Source organism: Paramormyrops kingsleyae, chromosome 7 (assembly GCF_048594095.1).
Source record: "Paramormyrops kingsleyae isolate MSU_618 chromosome 7, PKINGS_0.4, whole genome shotgun sequence".
NCBI lineage: Eukaryota > Metazoa > Chordata > Actinopteri > Osteoglossiformes > Mormyridae > Paramormyrops > Paramormyrops kingsleyae.
The window spans coordinates 35,939,900-35,964,744 of record NC_132803.1 but is presented as its reverse complement, the minus strand read 5'-3'; the positions used below and the strand labels follow the sequence as shown (position 1 = coordinate 35,964,744).

Genomic DNA, 24,845 nt, shown 5'->3' with positions numbered 1-24,845 from the left:
TTGGCTTCTGATGAACCACACCTGCTCCTGGTATTTACCTGAGAACAGCTGTGGCTCATTAGAAGCCGGGTATGATAGAAAACCTACTGGACGGTAGCTCTCCAGGACCGGAGTTGGAGACCCCTGCTGTAGACTGACTGGAGGTCTCCAAGGACCAGCTTGAGAAATGCTGGTGTCAGTTACCATGGAAACGGCAGTGCCTAACTTCCACCCCACAACGGGAATATCGGCGGGAAAATGCTCACGTCAGCGAACTGGATGATGAAGTGGCGCCGCTGTGTGTCAGAGAAGACGGAGAGCACGTACTCCCCGGGCTTGCCATGGCTCTCCCGCACCAGGAAGTCACCCTGCTGCTTCAGGAGCTCCTGCGCCTCGACCCTGGGAATGGCGCCGTGGTACCACTCCTGCTCGCTCAGAGGCTTGTCGCTCGTCTGTATCACGTCAAAGAACTGGAAGATATCACCGCATGCAAGGGGCTCAGGGACACTCACTGCCCACCTGCCTCCACCGGGGAGCCTAACGGAAACTTTACAAGCAAGCTCTCTCACTTTCGGCCATCCCACAATGGAAATGTAGAACTGCTGAATTTTATTTTCATTTTTAATAAAAACACTAGCAAACTCAAAATTAGGCTTATCTGGTATTATGGTAATACAGTATACTAAGGTACTGTGGGCATACCTCAGTATTTAAAATCCTTGGCAACAAAATTAACAGAGCGGAACAAAAATAAATTGCCTCCACGCTCAGCAAATTTTTATCGCTTTTCAAAATATGGGAATAGCATCACTTTTGAAAATACTGTCAAAATCCCATATACCACAGTATAATGTATGCCGTTATGAAAAATAAGATACCATGAAGGCTATTCAAAATGAAACTTTTTTTATATACCTTATCAAGTCAATTACAGATAGAGAACTTTCAGAGGATTTTTAGGAAGATATACTACTACAAATGCAATGCAAAAAATGTCCCACGTGAGGCAACAATAGGCATAGTGCTAGATTGGTATAAAATATATGTAAAAAAGACTGCACACTGCTCAGGGCCAAGGGAGTTGTAAGCAGCGAGTTTCACAGGCAGAGAGACACTCACTGAAGACGTGCCCAGGACCGACTTCGGGGAGCGAATGATGCCGGCGATGGAGAGGCGCAACGTGTCGAATTTTGACACGCGGTCTTTGCCTTTGTCCTGCAGGAAGGGAGCAGAGCAGGCAGGGTGATGCATGCGAAACCACTGAAGCGAGTCTGTCAAAGGCTGCAGTTACTGAAAGCTCAGCGCTGCCGATTCAGGCCTCTCCTCTTACTGGTCTTGGGAAACTAGCTATTAATAAAGCAAAAGAGGAAAATGAAAAACTGTCACCCAGTATGGTCAACCATTACCATAACTATACATCATCCAGCATCACCGTAACTGTAACTGACTGTAACACTAACCTTCGGGTGACAGAGCTCTAGATGGCAGAGTGACACTGCTGCATTGTTCTCTTTTGTTATATCCGAAGGGAATTTGATCCGAAAGAAATCATACCAGAAACGTCATAAAAAACACATCTTAAAAATAACCTATTAAAACGATCCGGTTGTGTCAAGAAATGTGTATATTTGGAAAAATAACTCCACAGAGACATATCTGCCCTGTGCTAAACAAGCAATTAAAAAGCATGACTCTTTTTCCACATATCATGGCCACAAACACAGTAAGACGCCCCCAGCTGGTTTCGCCTTCAACACCTCTAAAGCCACATGAGCTTGTCAGGTCCGAGGTTGGGGAGCAGGGGGCTGGAGGTCACATGACATGGAATGATGATAATGATAGAGAATGACTGCTGCTAGGTATAGACTGAGAGCCTGTGCACTGACTTCCATGACAGGTTTATCCCCATCTCCACTCTGCTTTCAGAGGACCTGAATCCCAGAGGTTTGCCCCCCTCCCCCCCCCCGTTAATGAAAAACAACCACTACACTGGGGGGGGGGCTGAGGGCCCCGAAGGGCCCCCTTGGCTGCATCTTGGCAGTAACAGTGATCAAATTCTAAACAGGGTCTTGAGAAACTGTGGACCTTCCTGACATTTTCCATTATTCACTCAGAACAGCCACAGGTTGCTGTAAACCAGACAAGGATGCAAACAGAGAGGCCCAGAGCTGGGATATTGCCCTCGTTTCCAAGCTGCATAAGTGAACGCGTCAAGCTTTGGAAGAAAATTTGTTGTAGTTTTCGGTTAATAATAATTTGTCAAGTTCACGTCCTACTCAAGGGCTTTCCCCGCAGGAAAACTAACGTTAAAACTCCCTTCCACATTTAATTTAAGCTATTTTAGTGTTTAATTAGCAGCCCAGAGCACTTTCAGGCACAGGCTGCCCCGCCAGTACAGAAACGCCCAGTAGCTCAGTCTGGGAATCTAACATAAAAAAAATCTCTTATATTAATTATTTAAAATGCTTTTCCCCAAATCTGCTACAAAATAACATATTCCACCCAAAAGCAAGGTGGGGACCATCTTGCTGGAAAGATTATTTAATTTTTTTAATTGTAGTAATGTTTTCAGGTTTTTAGAATGTTTAGAATATGGTGCATTTTATTGGCATATTTGGAGATACTTTCTAATCACCCCTAAACAGCACAGAAACTATAATCAATTACAATGGATATTAGAAAACATTTGTGAGTCACATAATCATTTTGAATCAACACTAGAACCGCAAAACACTAAAACAGATGGATTAATTAAAGGAGTTAAGTAACATTATCCTTTAATTTTCAAGTTATTCTGAGATTTAATCCCTGAAAAATACACCCTGCAGTTGATTATGCAAAGACAATTACATATAAAAAACAAATCATTTTTAACATGAAGATTGATTGAGAGTGGTACACTAGCCCCCACGCCTCTACAGATCGTGAGCTCTGACTGGGCCAGCAGTTACTGAACATCAATACAGAGATTTAAGAGTCAAACTGAAAAAAAATCTGAAAATGAGGAGTAGGTCCACACTGCCCCCTGTTGCCAATACTAAATATGGCAACTACAACCCTCTTAGACATTAGTATTGCAATAACTAGGACCAGGAAGTGAAGTACATTTAATACATTTTTCATGTACAAACAAATTTCATTGCTTTCACAATAGCTTGTGCTATTTAAAACTATTTCAACCCGACAGAAACATGACCAGCATTACGTAAATGCATGTGTACATTTAAACTATAATTTTAAGATCCACCCACCCATTATCTGAAACGGCTTAATCCCAACTGGGGTCGCGGGAGGTACCGGAGCCTATCCCGGGAACAATGGGCGCAGGCGTGAACCAACCCTGGGCAGCCGCCAACACACCGCAGGGTGCACACACTCACAGGGCCAAGTTAGACTCACCAATCAACCTATCCTGCACGCTTATGGACTGTGGGAGGAAACCAGAGCCCCCGGCGAAAACCTATGGGGGTGAACACGGGGAGAGCGTGCAAACTCCACACAGAAAGGACCCGGGACTGAACCCAGGACCTTCTTGCTGTGAGGCAGCAGTGCCGCCCCCCTAATATTAATCTAAATATCCTGTGAAAAGTTCCCATCAAGTTAGAATGTTTTTATCCTTGAAGGATAATTATATGATGAGAGGTCAAAAATGGAGTTCTGAGCACCAGAAAGTAGAACCCGAATGACAGCAGGTGTATTCCCATCAGAGAGCAGCAGGGGGCGTCGGGTGGCCCGCTCACCATGGAGTTGACGGAGCGCGCGTCTTCCTCATAGTTGACGACGGGCGGTGGCTCCTTGCCCTCGTTCTCCTGCATCTTCTGCTGCAGCAGCTCCTTCTGCGCTGTTAGCTTGGCCTCACTGCAGCGCAGCAGCTGCACCGTCTGCCGGAGCTCCTCTAGCGCTTGCTTCTGGCCCAGGAGCAGCACCGCGCTGCCGGGGAGACGACGGGTCAGCGAGCCACACTCCGAGAACTGCCTCCCCTCACCGTCTCCGAATCGTGCGCCTCTATACCTTCTGTACTTTCCTGTGGCCATGATGCGGCAGAAAGGCCTGAGCCAGTGACCCAGGTCGCTAATATATGGTGTGTAAGCACACATTCCCACTAGACGGCATCTTGTCTCCATAGGTGCTGAGGCTGGAGTCAGCAACCAGTTCACCAGTAAGTAGTGCGTAAGCACACATTCCCACTAGAGGGCGCCCTGTCTTTGTAGGCGCTTTAGCTGCATACACATCACAGTCCACAGAAGAAGAATTCCTGTCATCATATCTGTCAATACGACATTGTGACCATGGGAACTCATGGGATCAGAAACTGGATGATGGTTAATAATAGGGTGATTAATTACAATAAAGGCTATAAAGGGGCATTACAGAAAGGGGTACCAGGACTTACCCCCCCACAGGTAAATACACATTTATATACTAACATTTTATATCACAGATGATATGGTTAGGGAGAAAATGCACTGAATCTAACCCTAAACACACAGACCCAGACACACACACAGACAGACAGAGACATGGACATCCCTCCCGGCACTGCCATTACACGCTTCATTTAATTCACACACCTTACATCCATTCAAACCTGGTTTTAGCTCTCAACAACTAATACAATGTAGGAGACAAAAAGCTTGCTCCACATCATTCCTCATCTCCAGAGAAGAGACAGAATGTGTGATGCAAGACCAGATGTTCCAGAAAGCACCACTGGCTTCATACCAACTCGAATAGCTCATCAACTCTTATGATTATCAAAAACGGGGACCTCATACCATAGATGCAGCACTCTAAGTAACTAAACAAAATTACTATGGATAAATATGAATATACCTTGGATACAAAAATGGAAACAATATACCAAAATACAAAATGCTAAAGGAAAGTGTGTTTGGCTTTTGGCTACAGGGTCTGCAGCGTGTCTGTGGGAATGAAGTGAAGATTACTGCGTGTATTAGCAGCTCAGAGGCCTGACAGAAGTATACGTAGCCAGGTTAGGTACCCCCGTGCGTTACAGCAATCAGCCAGTCACATGGCTACGACCGAATACGTAAATGGGTGCATGAGGTACACCTGCTGCTCAGCTAGGAACAGCTAAGAAGCCTGACCTGAAGCCTAGCTCAAACTTTCCTCTTTCTGCGTGCACTTTTGTGCGCTTTCGGCCTGGGGACGGTCGTCCGCATGGCAGCTTGTGTTCATACTGTGGATACGGATGGTTGCCGTCGGCACATGCGTAGTGCAATGATATTCCTCCAGACCAGCAGAGGACAGATGTCGTCTCTAAGGTCTGAATGAAGCTTATGCAAAAATCAGGATGACATGCAGTTTATAACCCCAAGTCTTCTCGACTTTCTAAAACAATAAAAACATAACTTTATTTTGTAAAACTACTTAATTGATGTTTGCTTTGTCTCACAAAGAATTTGGAGTAACTATGTTTAATATATACTATTTACCTCTGCTGGATCATGTTTCTCACTGAAAGCACTATTGGATTCTTGTGAAAAAGTGTGATTTGCATAGAAATCAATAATAAGCAAGACAAAGGTGGAATATACAGAGCCCCTGAGAGGTCAGGTTGGGAAAATATTTTTTTTAATAGTCAGAGGTGCATATTTCAGGTCCAGAAAGTAAAAATCCAGACCAAGATTTTGTTTCAACCAACCAGTTGAGCATAAACAGTTATAGTCATAGAGTACTCAACTCGTTGGTTGAAACAAAATCTTTTTACTTTCTGGACCTGAAATGTCCACCCCTGTTAATAGTTTTGCGTTCCCACTGCACTTGCCCACTTACTACTTGCTGCAACGCAAAGGCAAGAATAAACCTACATGATGTTTGTGCGTGCACTTCATGTTCAACAGCCCAGCTGTCTTGTTTACAGTTACTGGTGGTGAATAGACACAGTGTCACTATCAATAAATACATATAAAACATACATATGAAAGTTACATGGTGCCCCATAGTTTAATGCATAAAGCAAACTTAACTGGTCTGTATCATTTAGGTTATAGTTATTAGTTGATTCATTCTATGTTTTTTTCTTTAAACAGACTACAGACTACTAGCTACAATTATTATTAGTAACGGAAAACTATTGCGATGGATCGCAATTTTTAAAATTTAAAATATATTTTTTTAAATCTCATCCTGATCTCTTAGGGGCTCCAGAGTAATATATCATTAATTGTGAAGAAATATTTCACATGTGCAGTCGACGCCTATAGTTCCTGCTATACATGAAAATCTGGACACACTGACCGCAGCCGTTTGCCACCAAACACTGATGATGATATTTACATCACGTCCCTTTGTCCGAAACTGAAAGCGCACATGGAAAAGTTAAGTGTGAATTGGCCTTAGGTGATTTCAAACGTGGTGCGATGGCTGATGCCAGGCATGGTGGTACCAGCATCTCAGAAACAGCCGCCCTCTTGAGATTCTCACACATGGTGTGATAAACCAAAAACAGCCAAAAGCAGCTTTGTGGCTGAAACCACGTTATTACTAGGTCAGAGGAGAGTGACCAGACTCGTTACAACTAACAGGAAGGCCACAAGTGCAAAAATAATAGCTCAGTATCACGGTGGTGTGCAGAAAGGCAACTATGAACAAAGAACTCATCAACCCCCAAAGTGCTTCTAGAGATAAAGAAGGTATTATGCGGTACTAAATAGGGAGTAAGTGTCCAAACAAGCATCTAAAATTAAGCCTTGTGTAAAATGAAATCCTGGATTAATTTTTATCCTGGGTTTACTAATGGATTACTCTGGAGACTGCACCTGAGTCTACAAACTAACATTAACCCAGAGGATGACCACTGGAATGAGATTTTCATCAAAAACATGACCCAAAGCTGGCAACTGCAGAGAAGAAAAAAAATGACATACTCTGACTTCTTCTCGCAAGTCTTGGCAGACTCCTCGATCTTACTCTCCAGGTCCTGCATGAGGTCCTCTTTGGTGTGGAGGCTCTGCTGTGTGAGGACCAGCTCATCAGACGTGGACTTCAACCTGACGAAAGGCCACCCTCAGTTACCCTCTGAGCGGGATCTTTTTATACCTCACATGCTGTTTCTGAAATTCAAAGGCTTTTGAAAAGAGTCTTATGAAAATAACTAGGGAAGTGAATTACCACACATCGTGTAGTACCTTAAGGTATTAAATCATACAGACTTACACAGCTTGTAAGCTGTCTGCCGTTAAATTGTTCCACTGAATCTCATTGGCGTGGAGATTCTCGGTTTCCTCTAATAGCGACACGTCGAATTCAACACAGGGCTCTTTGATCTCTTGAGACCTGGAGGAAAATGTACAAGGCTCATTTTATTTCACTTGCGAGAAATAGGCCATTACTACAGCGAAAACATAAAGATGCAAAAGTGAAAGAAATATCTTTAGGCAGTGGGCAACGGGTTTAGAGGCCAAGATTAATCCAAGTTAACCAGCTTCTCACGCAGTGGTACCTGTGAGTTTCGATGAAGTTATCATACTCTGATGACGGGTCTATCTGTTCTATGGACGTGTGAATCTCTTTATGCACCTTGACGATTTCGTCAGATAAGAGGCTGGTGATTTCACTGTATTCCTCCAGAACTGCCTTCCTGGAGAGCAGAGAGACAGCATCGCCATCAAACAGAATGCCCATTCAAATCTTAGCTCAAAAACCACAACAGTGTCTCGTCGAAAATACAAATATTAGTTCTGTTTCAGTGGGTTGCAGAAAGGATTAAGAGAAAGATGCACTGTTCCAGAAATTTTCAAATGGTTAAAGCGGGTACATTTTGGGATGCCAGCAACCAAAGCAGGTAAACATGGCTGAGCACGAGCAACATTTGATGTTTGATGAAGGATAGAGTACAGTGTGCTACGAACAAGGCAAACAGCGTAAATTACTCTCAACCCTGTACATACACTCATACGCAAGCAACCAGATGTAGGCAGTGCTTCACAATATAAAATGAAGCCAAACCGATTTCTGCTGACCCTACATATCCTACCTCATCACAGCAATACAGTCCAGAAGAAAAGCTATTTTTTGGCAATTAGATTTAGATTTTCAAAAGGCTTAAACTGTCTAAACAGAACCTACGCTATGGTGATCTTCATGAATTTGCTGTTTTCATACAGTCTGTTGAACGTGTTGGACCAAAAATTCACATTAGTCCCTTGGGAGGCATCAGACATGCCACCAGATGACCATTTAACAAATCAACTAATTTTTGGATTTATAATTAGTCACGTGTGCTAGCTATGATCTTCTGATGGTCAGCAGCTATTTACTTAGATTTTGAAACATCCGAGGGGGGGGGGGGGCGGTAGGACTTTTAGAGTCATAGGAAGAAGGCGACACACTTATTACTGTGCTGATCCTTTTGCACTCAGGGGTGATTGTACCATAACAGCTGTGTTACGTATGGTACAGCATGACAAATTATCTATGGCTCACTCAGCATGTACAATTAAGTGACTTAACGTGAAATATATTAAGCAGATCAATTTTTTGCACAGCACAGATCAGCTAAGGATCAGATGTCTTCTAGAGAGAGGGATGATTTCACAGTGGCCCATAAGAACGGGGAACGGAAATGAATAATCCTTCACAGGAAATCAAAAACCAGTAAATCAAGGGCTACACTCAAAATCAGGAGTTATTGAGACCCGCCCAGTTCCTGAAACGACAGACTGACAGGTCTCGTTAGGGACACACGTCATTTCATAACTTAATCTACCTACCGTCTGTGACAAACCAATCCACATAATGAGCCAGACAAGAATGTACTTGTATAACATGAAGACATTTGCTGCCAGCTGGCTTCCGACAGGCCAATCCCAAACGGCGGGGAGGGCGGGGGAAGCCGACGGGGAGGGCGGCCCACTCACAGCGCACTGATCATCTCCTCCTGCATCTTCTGCAGCGAGTCCAGCAGTAGCGGCAGCGTGCTGTCATGGTACTGCTCCTGCTGCAGCTGCGCGCTCCTCACTGCCAGCACGTACTGGTTGTGCAGATTGTGCAGCTTCATGGTCGCTTTATCATAGCGCTCCCGTGCCTTCTCCGGCTCCTTACCTGCGGAGATGCACGGTTGTCAGGACCTTCTCCGTGGTCAGGTGGCCGTCAGGAGTCTCTCTACAGTCATACTGTCACTCAAGACCCTCTCCGCGTCGGGCGGAAGTTAGAACCCTCTCCGCGGTCAGGCCAAATGACGATTAATGCAGCCATAGTCCAAAAGACAGACTCCTTACAGAAATCAAAGTAACTGCTTCTCTCCGGTCATACAAGTTCTCTGCACCAATGACAGTCAAGGTAATCAAGGTAATCACAGCCCCACTAACAGACTCCTTAGAGAAACACAGACCATATTTTATCTTTCTGTATCTTTCTGTCACATTATGTTTCAGCACTGTGCTAACATGTCATATCAGCTATAATGTAATATTCATTGAGTTGTAATGTCATTCATCGGCACAGATCTTTTGTAAACAAAGCTGATGGTACTGGAGGTTTATTTTGGCACGGAGTGTGTCTGCAACCTGCGGCGTGAGCCACTTTCATTCAGCACGGCAAAAACACGCCTCGGTGTGTAAATGAGAGGAACAGCTCCCTATTGTGTTCCTGGGGGAGGCACACGCTCACACCTCCGGGAGGGCTGATGGATTGTTCGTGCTCAGGAGCTGAACATCCAAACGCCAAGGGGGGGATTACTCCCCACACAATAAAAACAGCCTGACAATGAAGTCTGGCAGGGGGAAATATTTTCCAATTCTCACAGGTCCCGGGAGGGCAAACGGAACAAAGACGACAACATGTTTTTGAAAAATACGGCAGCCACACTACACAAACGCCAGCGGTAATAGTGGACTGAGGATCAAACGACAACAGGCTGCTTCGATAAATGAGGGCCGAATTCTGTCTTAAGGCTCTGAAGGGCCATATAAATCAGAATGCTGATGCCTAAAGAAGGAGCATACCTTAAAGGCTCGGAGCTCAGATAGGTGACTATCTGAGCCTTCATACCCATTCATGTTGGTGATGACAGCATTTGGGGGACACAGCTAGACTACATTCCTAAAAATCACATTCCCCTGAGTCACACATTCACTTCCCTGATTACAGAGATGCCTGTAATACCTTGTCACTAGTTAATCTTAGGTCAGACTATAGGAAATATTATGCCATCTTTTCAGCCCTCAGCTCAGTCAGCCAGTCCGCTCTTGGGGAAAATGGTTGGCCAGGTGTTTCAGGTCCTTATCACACACAAACTGAAAGGTCAACGGCCAGCAGGCACAGATATGGGTGCATCAAGATTCAGAAACATGCAGATTATGCAAAGCAAACATGCAAACAAACGACATTCTATTAAAAAAAAAAAAAAGCTACTAAAATCTTGAATCATGGCATTAATGATGATAAAGCATTTATCTTTGCAAGTCCAAATGAAAATTACTACTCATGAAACATGTACTATATCTACTGGGAACATGCAGATCCTTGCATATGACAATCTTCAATTAGGTTTCAAATCCCCACCCGAGTTTTACATATTGAACAGCTACCTTTGATTTATCATTGTTTAGTTGCTGTCATGTTCTAAAATAATCAGTCCTTGATAACAAAGTGCTTAATTAACTGAGCACATAGGTGCGAATCCCTTTCATACTCGTCAGAAACATTCAGGTGACGTGACACACAGACAGGCAGGCAGGCAGACAGGCAGGCAACACGCTGCGACTGAAGAAGCATAACACACAGGTCATGCATGCCAAATTCAGCAAAAAAAAAAAAAACACAACAGAAAAAACTCTAAAGAACCGCAGGAGATGATCAGAGGTGAGAGGGAGAACTTACCTGATGTTTTCAGATATTCCTCTGATCATTTTGGAGTAACAGAGAGCAGTGATCATAATAGAGATACTAAACTGACCTACGGTTATTTTACGAGGTCAACTCAATCTGACTAACAGCCAGTGCTATTCCAGCAAGATGGTACAGATACTAAACACATCTGAACTGTTGTGTACAGGCAGCTCTTGACTGAGAAGCAATCTGTTCCACAAACCCTTACAGAAGTCAAATTTTACGCAGGTCAGATTTACCACACAAATCACTAAGGTCACCATATAGCAAAAAATACACACGCCAAAAATATACTAGTAATAAGTACTAAAGAGTACAATTAATTTAACAAAAACTTTTTTTAAAGATATTTTCATGTCACCTTTGCATTGGTGCTTCCGTAAACCGCACATCTCAGATATTTCTTGCATACATCACGATTTGATGTAAAATCCTGCTTGTACATAAGTTGAAAGCTTCCTGTACATATATTGGACATAAAGCCAAGAGAAACTTTTTTAACAATACTGATCACCAATGAAAACCACCCATGACTTGGCGTCGCTGAAAGACAGCATGTGATCCCCATAAATACTTTCTGAGCGGAGCAGATGCCCCGGAAGGTGACAGAAATGCTTGCTGGGCTGACATGCGGGCATCCACAGCCCCTACCTTTCAGAATGGCCTCTTTGTATTTCTCTTTGGCACAGTTGGCGTCCTTTGTTAACTGCCTGTAGATGCTTTTCAACTTCTCCAGGTCGTTCTTTGTAACCTGTGAAGAAAAAGTACAGCAAGAACAGTTACAGTCATTTATTTGTGGGGAACAGAAATGCCAGCTGTACACCTCACACACACTTCAGGCACACAGTCATTTAGGATGTCGAAGTTACGCGATCACTAACTCTGTAGTCTGCCTAATTAGCATATTCTCACACATACTCATATACCTGTTCCAGGTGGCACAGGGCACAAGGCTTGGGAAACCCTAGACGGGATGCCAGTTCATCGTAGGACACATACACCCACACCTCAAAAACATGCACACACACACATTATAGCTAACTTAGTGACTCCATTTAGCCTAACTGCCCATGTTTGGACTGTGTTGGGAACACGTGGCATTCAGTCTGAGCCCAGCGTATGCTGGAACGTACCTTGGTCATCTCGGCCTCAATCTGCTGGTGGATGCTCTGGTAGCTCTTCTTCACTTGCTGCTTGTCCTTGATCATCAGCGTGAGCCGGTGCAGGGGTCCAGAGTTCAGCTCCTCGGCGTGTGACTTCATGATCCTGCTCAGCTGCTCCGTCTGCTGCACCATGTGAGCCCAGGACTGCGGCAGATTAAGGAGAAAACATCTGTCCATCTGCAGACGTTTACAGACCATCGCCTTCACTCGCCACACCTGCTTTAACGAAGCCCCTAGGAGACCATGGACTTTGTGGTGCATGTTTCTTCCAGCAAACTCTTTCAGGTCAATCCCGATATTCAGCAGCAGTTTTCTCCGTACCATTTCTATAGCTTTAAAAGAAAGCCGAGAAATGTGACTGTCACCCAGAATCACGGCTTCGTCAGTCGAGTCTGAAGCTTTCTACTGAATTAACGTGGTTTCTGTTGGGTGTTGGCGTAGGACATGCCGGAGGAACTACATCTCCCAGCCGGCTTTGAGAACATCAGGGAATGTCCAAGGAGGAGCTAGTGTCCGTGGTCTCAGTATGGGAGGTCTGGTGTGGTGTGGTGTGAAGATGATCAAGAGCCTTAACAATGAGGTTGGCCGAAACACCAACAGTGCTGGATTTCAATATGCTGATGGCCATCGCAGACCCCAAGGCATTTTCTTCACATATATTCCTGACAGAAACTGGCCCATTTAATATCACAAAAAACACAGCTGTAAGGCTGCAGCATTTGCCAGTGATAATATCAGCACTAACGCCTCACACGCCACAGGGGTTCACAGGGGCCGAACGAGCGCCAAAGAATCAATGCAGATAACACCCTAACCAAATCCCACAGCCGTGAAATAAACCACCCAACATTTTCAACTATTTTAAGACTACATTTAAGAAGACAATAAAACCTGTCCCACAGTTGAACCTGCAAGTGAATAAGAGAGGGATTTTTGTGACATATTTGGGGTTAGAACCTACTCTGCTGTATCTGTCACAGTGATCATGTAAACTCCGTATTTCTGAACTCTGACTTTACCATTTATCTTCCAACCGCGCATTTAGTTCAGGGTTACAGGGGGGGCCTGGAGCCTACTGCAGGAAGTAAAGGGCTGGGCTACCACTAGGGTGGACAGCAGGGTGGGCTACCACAGGGGATATACACACATGCATTAGGGGCAATAGAGAGATGCTACTTCTGTATCTTTGGACTGGTTGAGGGAACCCCAGTAATAAGGGGAGAGCATACAAACTTTCACGCACACACACAGATTAGGTTTCTATAGGTCTCCATTCATTTCTATGGACATAACCCAACTTTTGGCACTTTTCCACTGGCATACAGGAACCGAGCCGTCCCGTATCCGAGCCCTCACACAAAGAGCTTCCAGCTCGCTTCACTTTTCCACTATTGCAGTAAAAGCATTGCCAGTTTTGGAGAGCGACAGTGACGTAAAACCAAAGAAACGCTAATTTACTGTTCACACGGTATACATCATGATTTTCCATGTGCTAATTTCTGCTACCATGACTGACAATTGCAGTGTTATGTTCGCATTAAATGCTAGCAGAATTATCATTTGCTTGCATAAATTTGCATTACCATTTTGGAATTTTTTTTATTGCAGTCACAGGTTTTCATAACATAGGGTTTATCACATTGTGGGGACATTTGGTCCTCACAATGAAATATATTCATGCTCATACACACACATGCACACGAACACAGCTCTTGGGCGTGATTGACCCCAACTCCCCATGTGACTCAACGGTTGCTTATCGTTCCCTGCAGGTCACCTTGGAGACGGTGCTGATGTAGTCGGCCTGGCTGGCGCCGTCGTGCCGGTCCACGTGCTGGCTGATGTTGAGCAGCAGCGATGCGTACTCCTTGTCGCTCTTCACCCTCAGCGTCATGAAGCGCTTCACCATCTCCAGAAGCTTCAGCTCCCAGTCCTGAAGCTTGACCAGGCCATCGTGGCAGCTGCGCAGGTCTCGCCCGAATCCCATCTTCATTCAAAGGCTCGCGATCTTCACGGGGTTGTCAGGTGGAGGCTTCAGGGCAGCATGTCCTGCACTGGGGTTAGAAAGACAATAATCGTACAAAGTTAACATCAATTCTATAACCGCTGCTCTACTGCACTTTATCCAAAACAGCATACATGAATCGTGATGAATTGATTATTAAGGTAGCAATTCAACCGCGTCAATATGTAATGTCAGAATTGATCGTTGGAGGCAATGCAAATACAGAGACAGTCATACTTTCAAGTTGGGCACTCTCACACTACAGGCAGACACGCAGAGTAGCAGCAGAAGCACACAAATTCCAGAAGGGTAAGATGGGAGGGCAAGGTTCATTAATATTCATAAAGGAAGCGCTACCTGATGATTTTTTTGCTACCTGACAGTTAAGATAATATTTGCGCAATCATGCTAATGGGAAATGCCTCTCTTTTGTAGCACAAAAGTGGTTCTTTTTGCTAACGGCAAACACAGTTACTATGATGATCACGCTGGATGAGTTACTTTCTGTAATGGAGGACAAGGGATTCCATTGGCTCATGCAGAGGTTTCAAAGTACTGGGCCACAACATTTACAGTTATGTGAAAAAATTAGGACACCCATTAAATATTTAGTACTTGATTAAGAAATAAACATATATCAATATTAAATCTTGTTTCAAATTGTATTTGTAGATAAAGGTGATTTAATTGCATGACCGATGAAAAAAGAAGAAACAAATTCACTTGTTTCACAAAAGAAATTAACTAAGATGCCAATGCCTACTGAGGAAAAAGTTAGGACACCCTGTGCCCTAATAGCTAGTATTTCCCCCTTTGGCTGAAATAACTTCAATGAGACGTTTCCTATAACCATCTATCAATCTCTGACATTGACTGGCAGAAAGTTTTCCCCACTCTCCAATGCAGAATTCCTTAAGCTGTGTGATGTTTGAAGGGTGTCCTGCATGCACTTGCACTTCAAATCACCTCACAGCATCTCAATAGGATTCAGATCCGGGCTTTGACTTGACTATTCCAGAACTCATTTCTTTCTTGTAAGCCATTCCTTGGTAAATTTACTGGAATGTTTTGAGTCATTGTGATTTGCATGATCCACCCCAACTTCAGCTTCAACTTGATGATCAGATGATCTCACATCGTCCTCAAGCATCCTCTGATATGATGAAGAATTCATAGTAGATTCTATGATGGTGAGCTGGCCAGGTTCTGCTGCAGCAAAGCAGCCCGAAACCATGACATTTCCACACCCATGTTTCACAGCTGGCATGAGGTTCTTTTAGTCAAAATATGTCTTTGGTTTACACCAAACTGTCCTCTGTTACTATGTCCAAATAATTCAATTTCAGATTCATCTGTCCAAAGCACATTGTTCCAAATGTCCCGGTCTTTGTCTAGGTGGGTCTCTGGCAAACTTCAGTCTTGCCCTGGTATTTTTTTGACAGTAAGGGTTTCCTCCTTGCACAGCTCCCATGTAAACCAAACTTGCACAGTCACTTTCTGATGGTAGATGCATGTACCTTGACATCAGCTGTAGCAAGAGCTTCCTGTATGACCTGTGATGACATTTTAGGATTTTTGGAGACTTATATTTCAGCATCTTGGGGTCTGCTCTTGGGCTGAACTTGCTAGGACAGCCTGCCCTGGCCATACTGGCAGTTGTTTTAAATGTTATCCACTTGTAAATTGTTGTCCGGACAGTGGAAGTCTTGAGATCTTTTTATATCCTTCCCAGACTCATATGCATCTACATGCTTCTTTCTGAAGGCCTCAGAGGCTCTTTGGATCTCACCATGGTGATCCCACTCATTTCAACAATCAAGAGCAAACCAAACTAAATGTCTATGGTATAAATAAGAGAGACTCCACCAAAAAGCTCTGTAATAATGTTCTAATCATTTTCACCTGATGTGGTGCACCTGAATCTAACTCTAGGCATTTTAAATAAAAATGGAGGTGAGGTTGTCCTAACTTTTTCTTAAGTGAAAATTGGCATCATAGTTAATTTCTTCTGTTAAATAAGTGAATTTGTTTCTTTCCTTTGCATAGGTGATACAGTTACATCACCTTTATCTACACATATGATTTGAAAGAAGATTTAATAGTAATATGTAGATATTTCTTAATAAAGAACTAAACATTTAACGGGGTGTCCTAATTTTTTCACATGACTGTATAACTTTGTTAAATCTGGCCCGCAGATCTATCTTTTGTTTTCTGCAGAATAAAAAACAAATGTAACGTCATTCTGTTCATCTGCACTGGCAAATTCCCCCCTCCAATTAGGCAGTGCTTCCTTTAATGTGTTTATTTTTTTAAGTACAGTTCATAATAGTTCATAATAACAATTGATGTTCCGAGATTCTACTTTGTATTCCAAAAATAGTTTATAATTAAGCTCCCGTGGTAATATTCTGCGAATTTTTAAGTTAAAAAAGGCTTGAATTTAGGTTATCAAAATAATCGATTAAATCGAAACAAATCATATTCTTTAAAATTGAAATACCTGCCTCACATCAATGTGCCCCCGGATACCGTGGATCCAGTTATAATTCGCTATATAGTTTGTACCTCTCAGATATCCCACTGCTCTATGCGCATCGACAATAAAGATTCTCATCTTATCGAGTATCTGCAGCATGTTTCACACAGGGCTCCGAAAACACCCCCAGAAGTTCAGAACAGGAAACAAAGATCACACAAGCTCCCACCCCTGCATGGTAGACCAACAATCAAAAAAAAAAAATTGTATTAGATTAACACTGCAATGACCCATAAAGTATTCACTTGAATTTTTCACGACACCAATTTTTATCAAGATGAATCACCCGGCCCATTTAGCTTGAGATACAACCACAACATGCCTGCTCTGCCGTTCACAGAGATCACAACGTTCATTTAAGTTTTAATTCTACTGTGCGCTATTCTAGGGTCCAACATAATTGCTCTCACAGCAACAGTACCTTTCCTGTAAAGCTGTGTGTGGTGTGTGAAGAGTTCAAGAGTTATAATAAGAGTGAAAGGAGCCCAGATTAACAGGTCCCCTGACCAAGACTGTGCTAACAAAATAAAGGCGAGGTGTCACCACCGGCCACAGTAGTGATGGTGTGAAAACAAGAAGGCAAGATATGATGGAGATCTTACAAAAACAACATGTCCAAACATCACATAAGAACACCCGTCTGAATAGACAAGTGAAACAGTAACAAAACAGCACTGCAGAGCAATCTCAGCACTGGTGCCTGCCTTCGTCAGTGGGCACATGCTCACACTGGGGGGGAAAAAGTTCCTCAACCCTTACGGGGGTGGAAAGTGCACTCCTGTGCATGCATTAAAAAAAAAATCTTCACAAATATATACATACATGTTTTCATACATACAGTGAAAACCACTTATAGTGATCAACCACTTATACGGATCAAAAATCTTGGGACAGAATCATTCCTGTACAAATACTGTTTGAATAATTCACTTAGAGTAATCAAGTAGTCCACATACAATGTTTATTTTGGGCTTTTTTTATATACATGACAACATAAGAAGAAAAGTAAAACAACGGTAATTCATTTTCTTTTCTTTCATTGTTGAAACATCTATACTGTATTATTCAAGTCAATAAATTTCAGTAAATAGTGACGCTGTCCGTTTTGTACCTTATATGTATGTAATATACAAATGTCAGTTAGATGGTAATCTGCCTGAGACAAAGGAAAAGAAAAAAAAATTGCTATAAAGATCATCCACTTATACTGATGAATTTCACCCTGACAGACGTGATCACTATAAGCGGATTTCATTGTATGTGGAAAGAGGGCAGCAGGACACGTACACACTAAAGCGCGACACAACTGGACCACAAGATCAGCATCGTCCAGTACGGGATGTGGCGCCAAGTGCGTCACGGAGGCAGGGTGTGAGTTCATTGTGGTTTAGTGTAAAAATTACACATATATACATATTTCTACTAGAGATGCACCGATCCAATATTCTCTACAAATATAGATTTAACACGAAATAGGAGCTATTTGTACAATCAATCGCACAACAGTTCTTTCCCATTTTACGTGTTTTTTTTTGCGGCATTCAAATCGAAATCTAACGCTGCCCCTCAGACTTTTTTTTTTGCTACTCAGTGGGTGTGAGTACAGTAACTTCCGCCTGCTGTGATGTCATGCGCATACCCTTCGCAGTACGAGGAGCATAAGATAAGACGTGACGATCTGGGAGTATTTTACGCTTTTAACAGAAACCAGTAGCACAGCGATTTGCAATCTTTGTAAAACAAAGTTTTGAGAGGTGGGAATAGCGTTAAATGGACAATTCCACTTAACAAAACACGCAACAGTGCGAGACAAAAAAAAAGCAATAGATGATTTGGGAGTCGCTAACTTGGACTGTTGTGCAAACTCGCTGTAGCTTGTGATACAAGAGGGGCTGCCATCGTAACTGAGCTGACGCCAATGGGAGAAATTTTTTTTTAAATTTTAAGCATTCGCCACTTGTGTATACTTGCTTTGAAGATATTCATATTGAACTGCAAATGCCTAAAAAACGCTTAAAACGTATGTTATACTTTATGTATGTTATGTATGTTTGTAGTAGCCTAATTAAATATTTTGGTCATACTTTTTTTCCCCATCTGTATTTACTAGCTTAAAAAAATTATATATAAAGTATAACAAAGTAACAAGAGTTCTTGTATCGGAATCTGTATCGGTATCGGCAGTTGTGTATCGTAATTGGATCAGAACTGAAAAAATGTGGATCAGCCCATCCCTAATTTTTACACATACAGTCATGGGTGTAAATTATAAGGGGGGGGGGTTGTAATCCCCTCAATAATGAAAACCAGCCAATACAACCCCCTGGACCCCCTTAAAGGCTCAGCCCAAAGGAATGCCCCTGCATATAGTACACTCATACATACAAGCACACAGTACCAGTCACAAGGTCTGGAGTTAAGTTGGAGTACCCATCTGAAGCCATAATTATCTATGATTTATTACCTGTACACTTATTCATCAAACAAATTAGACTAATTAACGTGGAACCAGCATCAAACGTCTGCAAGATGCAGAGAGGACGAGTGCATTAGTACTGCAGGAGCGACACGGCGGGCTCAGGGCCGGTTTGTGGGGGCTGCCCGCTAGTGAGAGAGCTGCCGATCTGGTGATACCACGACAGCAATCTGACGATAGGCCTATCTCAGCATCACGGGCCTCAAAGGCACGCCATTGCCTCCAGACTATAGCCGCTTGGACTGCTACTTTCATTCTTCTGCAAGATTGTGCAAGAACTATCAGGCGATGGCGGAAGGTGAAGGACACACCAAACTAATGACCTGGCCTGCCCAGTCGGCAGAGCTCCATCCCAGTGAACCTGCCCTACATCGCTACACCTTCCACAGCTGCAGAAGGTTGGGTAATTTCCTGCTGAAACATGCTAACCGAATGCCTTGTTTGTGAAGCTGTTAACAACACAAAAGGTAACTATTTTGAGGAATCCAAGATACAGTTTTCTTGCACACTTCTCTGGTACTCTATTTGTCACATATATTCTAAGGTGTTTTCTATTTTCAAGTATCTGCAGCAAAAAATAACACCTTGAAAAACAACTACATTCCAGGAAGTACATATTTTATTACAGTGTCAACAGTCCTTAAAAGGCTCCTCCTCCCCTCGCTCTGTCATTAAAGAGAGAAAATGCCAGGTTAACTATACGAAACCAAATCCAGTGCTGCATGACAGTCTTACACAATAGGCAGCGATTAGTGCCATTTCCTCTCTGTGAGTGGCATGAACTTACTATCTGTCCACCATTCGGCTGTTCGAAACGGCTCGTGCTGTAAAGCTTCGCATCCGGCCTTCACCAAACATGAGGGGAAAAATATGTGAATAGAGGTATTTTAAATATAAAACAGGTACTAGGCGTCCCACTGTTTCACAGGAAATGGAATATTATTATGTGTGAGCAGCTCAAAAGACAATAATTTAACTCAAAGTATTCCTAAAATGTTCCAATCCCCCCAAAGAGATAAATACAATGCAGGGCTCACAGAGAGTCCTGAGATGCTCACTTTATTCAGTAAAATATCACAAATGTATTAGTTTCATAACAAAAATCATTACTTCATTTATTTACAAAAAATATAGATCACATTGCAAACAACCAGAAGTTTTAAGTAAAACAATCATTTCAAGTAGTAACAAACCCAAATTATAGTTGTAAAAGCTGTTCGAAGTTAAAAAAGTTTATTGACAAGTATCATTGGGTGCTTTTTAATTGGTAACACCTTTGCAGTCACATAAAACCCTTTGGGAGCCAAACACACCTGCAATTAATAGCAAAACGGCAAGAACAGAACTGAATGAGTCAGTCAAAAAAATGACCTCTAAAAAAAAGAAAATGTCTGCAGGGAAGATATGGGCAGATATGTTAAGCATTGCTTGTCAATTGACTGTTGCTATGAAACCAATAAATCTGCAACATTTTTATAGAATCAAGCAAGCATCCCTAGACTTCCTTTGAGCACTGTTGAAAAATAAACCAGTTAACTACCTTAGTCTCCTACTGGCTTTTTTTTCCAGCATTCAGAATTCACTAAATACACTTAAATGTACCTGAAAAAGAGATTTACCTTCTTACATTTTAACAGTCCCCGGTCTCAGCTGTGTCCAGCACCAAGCTGAGAAGAGATACGTTTTGCAAGAATGATATTTTTGTGGGTTTCCTCACGCTGCAACCTCATTGTTAACACCGCTCCCGGCTTTTCAGCTGACGAACAAAAACATAATATCACATAGCATTCAACTTCCCAGAAACGCGCTTTCCAGAACTGGGGGGGGGGGGGCCCTGTGCCTTCATTATTTCACCCTCCAAACTCCATGTTTCTCTGACATATGCTTAATAATAATGATAAAAAGACTTCAAATAGAAACCAGTGCAGCATCAGCTAACCAAGGCCTGGAGGACCAGTGGAGTCCATAGCAGTGGGGACCAGCAACAGACTAGCACTGCAGTAGCTGATTGCAATGAACCAGGCGATTGGGACACAGCTCCTGCTCTTCGTCAGGTGCTAACGCCCTCCCAAAGGTCAAGAAAAGAACCACGGTTTAGTAAGGCGCGAAGGAAGGCCAAACTACATCAAAACAGCAGGTTCAGGACATATTTTGAATGTTGTTTTTTTTCCACACATCAACCAAACGGCACACTGAAGGAAAGGTCATAAACACTTCAGACAATAACACACAACTTCCTACACTGGTGTCATGAAAAGCACATTGTTCCATTTATCAAATGCAAGCTCCAAATAAAAAAATAACACTCTGAAACACTACATATTTATCAAACTGGCCATGTTCCTTTGGTGGGGGGTGGGAGAGAGGGGTCATTGTGAGGCTGAAAGGCCAGGATCCCTGCAAAAGAACCAGCAGCTGAACAAATTATGTAGCAGCGATGTAAAAAATAGACTCGAAAGTGGGGGTCGCTGAGAATGAAAAGTTTCAGAATCAACGTTTCATGTGGGAACAAACAAAAACATACTCAAAAATTCTTTATAGGACTAATTCACCCATACACAAGTAGTAGTCTCATACAATACAACTTCATCTGACCTAGAACCTGAGACAGAACATTCAACTGACCTAGAACCTGACACAGAACATAACCAAAAACCCTGGAGTAAAACAGACTGCATCATAGCACACACACCATTCAGACTAGGAGGATTAAAAACTTTAGTATTAGGTTTCAATTGCATATTTGTTTACAAGCACTCATTACTATTCAGGGAGATACCGTCCAGATGCATGTGTATTTGTTGTTAGGAAAATTAATGAAACGTAACGCAGGTCATCTGTAACGAAAAGATGCTTGGCTACTAGCACACCGAAACTTTGTTTTTAAAGAATTAACAGTTTAAATTAATTTCATTTTAAAGATCATCTAGTCTGTTGATAATTTATAAATTGTCATTATTGGCCTTTTGGATATGAGTATTTTTATAGACAGGCCTGTAAGCAAAGGAAAACTAAACGTCTTTAAAACTGGTAGAAATAAATGACAGCTGAAGTCATCTTAAAATATAGGTTTATATATGTATATATACATACACACACACACAGCATTTGTATTAAAATAATGTAGCCTTCAGTTGTGGTGACAGTTGTGGCGCTTTGCTTCGTGTAGTGTATTGTTTCCGTTGGTTACAGTTCCTGTTTTAAATAAATTGTTATTTAAAATACGCACGTAAATTCATTATGTCCTTAATCTCAGAAGGTGCAAATGCCACATACTTACGGTGGTTTCACCAAATATTTAAGTATATATAAGTGTACATGGAGTTGTTCTGCACAGTGTGCTTATTAACAAAGCGTATTAATAATGCATTTCATGAATAATATATTTCATGTGATTGGCGTGTGTTTCAGCAGCGCATCCGTAAGATCAGCATGTTTTCGCCGGTGCTCTTTCGGCTGGAGACTGGGACAGAAATGCAGGGTTTTCATGTTTTATTTGGCAGGTTCGTACACGCTCGCGGCGTCTGGGTGCCGAAAGCACCTGACAGCCGGCTTTTTCGGACGCACTCCCAGGGACCTATAGCGTGAATTAAAATCCACCTTCCGCTTTTGGTCACTCTGACCGGCCCCTCCCCTCCCCTTCGTTGTATTAAGTGTATTGCACATGCTGGGCTGTTAGTGAATGTGCTCGTGTGCTTGTTACAGTTTTTAATGCCAATACTTCACCGCTTCCCAAAAACCTCGTTTCCACTTTGGAATCGGGCACTTTCAGAGACCATCTCTGCAGCAGAGCTTAGGGTTAATTAAGAATAAGGAAATTCCTCCCCCCAGAGGTCGCTCCGGGGTGGTATTCGGATTGCTGTCCCCCCACGGAGCGGTTTTGTCGCACACAGCGAATCCTTGTTGCGCTAAACTCCCACTTACGTGCTCCTCCATCTCCCAAATTGTCCGATGGGGTTATGGATGTTTACGAAACAGCCGAAAGCCGATGTAATAATAATCCTGTTGACCCCCGACGCTCGCTGCTGTGATTAAAAACTGCACGTTACGGCGTGCAGTGGGATCTTATGAAAACCATAAAGAGGAACTGAAACTCTATCATGTGTGTATAGGTGCTCTGCAGCCAGTGCTTCTGATAACACCGTATTGTCCGTCTTTGTCAGAATCAAGTTAGTGAGAGTTACATAGCTGCTGAGTGCACATTGAATCCTTATAATTGTTAAACAAACAAAGCTTGTTCCTATTAAAATGCAAAGATGCATATTTGAGAGGATCATCACGCAAACGGATCCCAGCTAATCCATTTATTATTAAACATTTAATCATCTGCAGGCCACTTTATGATGGAGTTTAATTTGGATTCGTGCCGAGGAGCAGCTTAATTGATACCGGTACCGACAGCCTCGGTGACGGTGGACACTGTAACCCCACCCACTTACTAAAGTAAAAAAGAAAATAAATAAATAACATGAATCCCAGAAGCTCCAAAAAGACCTTTCATACTCGCCTAAATAACTATATATATTTTTTTTGCTAAGTTTACGTGGTGATTATACGTCAATTGTTACATGCATTATTATTATTATTATTATTATTACCATCATCATCTACTGACCACTAATACACTGGCCGATCTGCAGTTTATATGTAGCCTACACATAATACATCCTGAAAGCACATTTAATATTTATATTGTCAGTAACGAGGAGAGGTGTCCGGTATCCCTGTATAATCTTGCATATTTTATACATGTCACCCCCTGGGGTCTTTCCCTTCACTTATCCGGTGTTTGGCGTTCACAGACCCCGCCGGCCAGCAGGGCACTGACACCCGCGAGGCTATAAGAGTTGCATGCGGCTCATCACCGACATCTTTACCGGGCCCGGCTGCGCTGCCGCCCTCCTCCCCCTCTCTCTTTTACCTCTTGCCGGTGGGTTAACAGCGTGTCTTTACAGCTTTAGCTTAGCAGTCAAAATGAACCCTCTCGCCCCGCTAACGGCTAGCTGAACCGGAGGCCGGGACGCCGGGCGGGGGGAGGGACGCCACTGAAGGCTGCGTAAAAGTCGCGGAACAAAGGAGCCCGGCCGGCCGGATGGGCTCTGGAGGGCTGCTCGCACTTACCGGGGGGGATGATCGGCCAGCTGAGTCGGGTTTCAGGGAGTCATCTGGCCCGGGGTTCCGAATGCCGAGCCGAGCGTTAGCCCAATGTCGGGTGGATGTTGCAGTTTCAGTAAAAAAAAAAAAACAAAACAGAAAAAAACACGAAAAAGGTGTGATGAAGTCCTTGGCAGGACTGCCGCGGATCACCCGCAATCGCCCGTTGCTCCAGTACGCGATCGGCGCCCCCACGCCGCCCTTTCTCTCCTCTTTCGTCGCTTCTCCGCGCTTCCTGGTGCCTTGTTTGTATCAAGCCGACGTCCCTCTCTCTCTCTCTCCCCCTTTTCCTCTCCGCTCGATGGGTTCCCGAGGCTGACGGAGCCCAGTTTCGGGAGGGGTTTCCGCTCCGGGATGGCGGAGCTCCGGAGGGTGACGTGCACTGAGGCGCTGCGCAGGCGGCCGGCTAGCGAGCGAGCGCACAAGGTGGGCGGCCGCAGCTCGAGAGCTAACATCGACAGCCTGGACAAGACGAGCGGGCTATGCCTGAAAAACTGCCATCCAAGCCGTGAATGTTGCCGGTGTTTTTCCGTGCATAAGGCTAATACAAACTATATGCGAGCCGCTTTTCCTATCAGATCGTGCGTTTTCCTAGCACAGGCTCTTTGTTCCAGCTCTGGCTTCCTTCCAGGTTTTCCTCCATGGAGCAGCTCTGCTCACTTCCTTAGGACCATC

At 43.3% G+C, this 24,845-nt stretch overlaps 1 protein-coding gene across 4 annotated transcripts in view; it reads right to left on the bottom strand.

Annotated features, from left to right (window-relative positions):
* fer (fer (fps/fes related) tyrosine kinase) overlaps positions 1 to 24,845 on the bottom strand; it is a 40,634-nt gene extending 15,789 nt beyond the window's left edge. Inside the window, exons 1-12 of one of the 4 annotated variants that reach the window (XM_023797343.2) lie at positions 24,138 to 24,837; positions 13,774 to 14,050; positions 11,967 to 12,140; positions 11,485 to 11,584; positions 10,825 to 10,845; positions 8,862 to 9,045; positions 7,445 to 7,582; positions 7,159 to 7,278; positions 6,870 to 6,992; positions 3,720 to 3,909; positions 1,099 to 1,194; positions 246 to 431 (exon numbers count right to left, since the gene is read on the bottom strand). In XM_023797343.2, coding sequence (XP_023653111.1) covers positions 246 to 431; positions 1,099 to 1,194; positions 3,720 to 3,909; positions 6,870 to 6,992; positions 7,159 to 7,278; positions 7,445 to 7,582; positions 8,862 to 9,045; positions 10,825 to 10,845; positions 11,485 to 11,584; positions 11,967 to 12,140; positions 13,774 to 13,989 — 1,548 coding nt within the window. In that variant the 5' untranslated portion in view covers positions 13,990 to 14,050; positions 24,138 to 24,837. The other 3 variants (XM_023797335.2, XM_023797350.2, XM_072714877.1) reach the window with 3 other exon arrangements.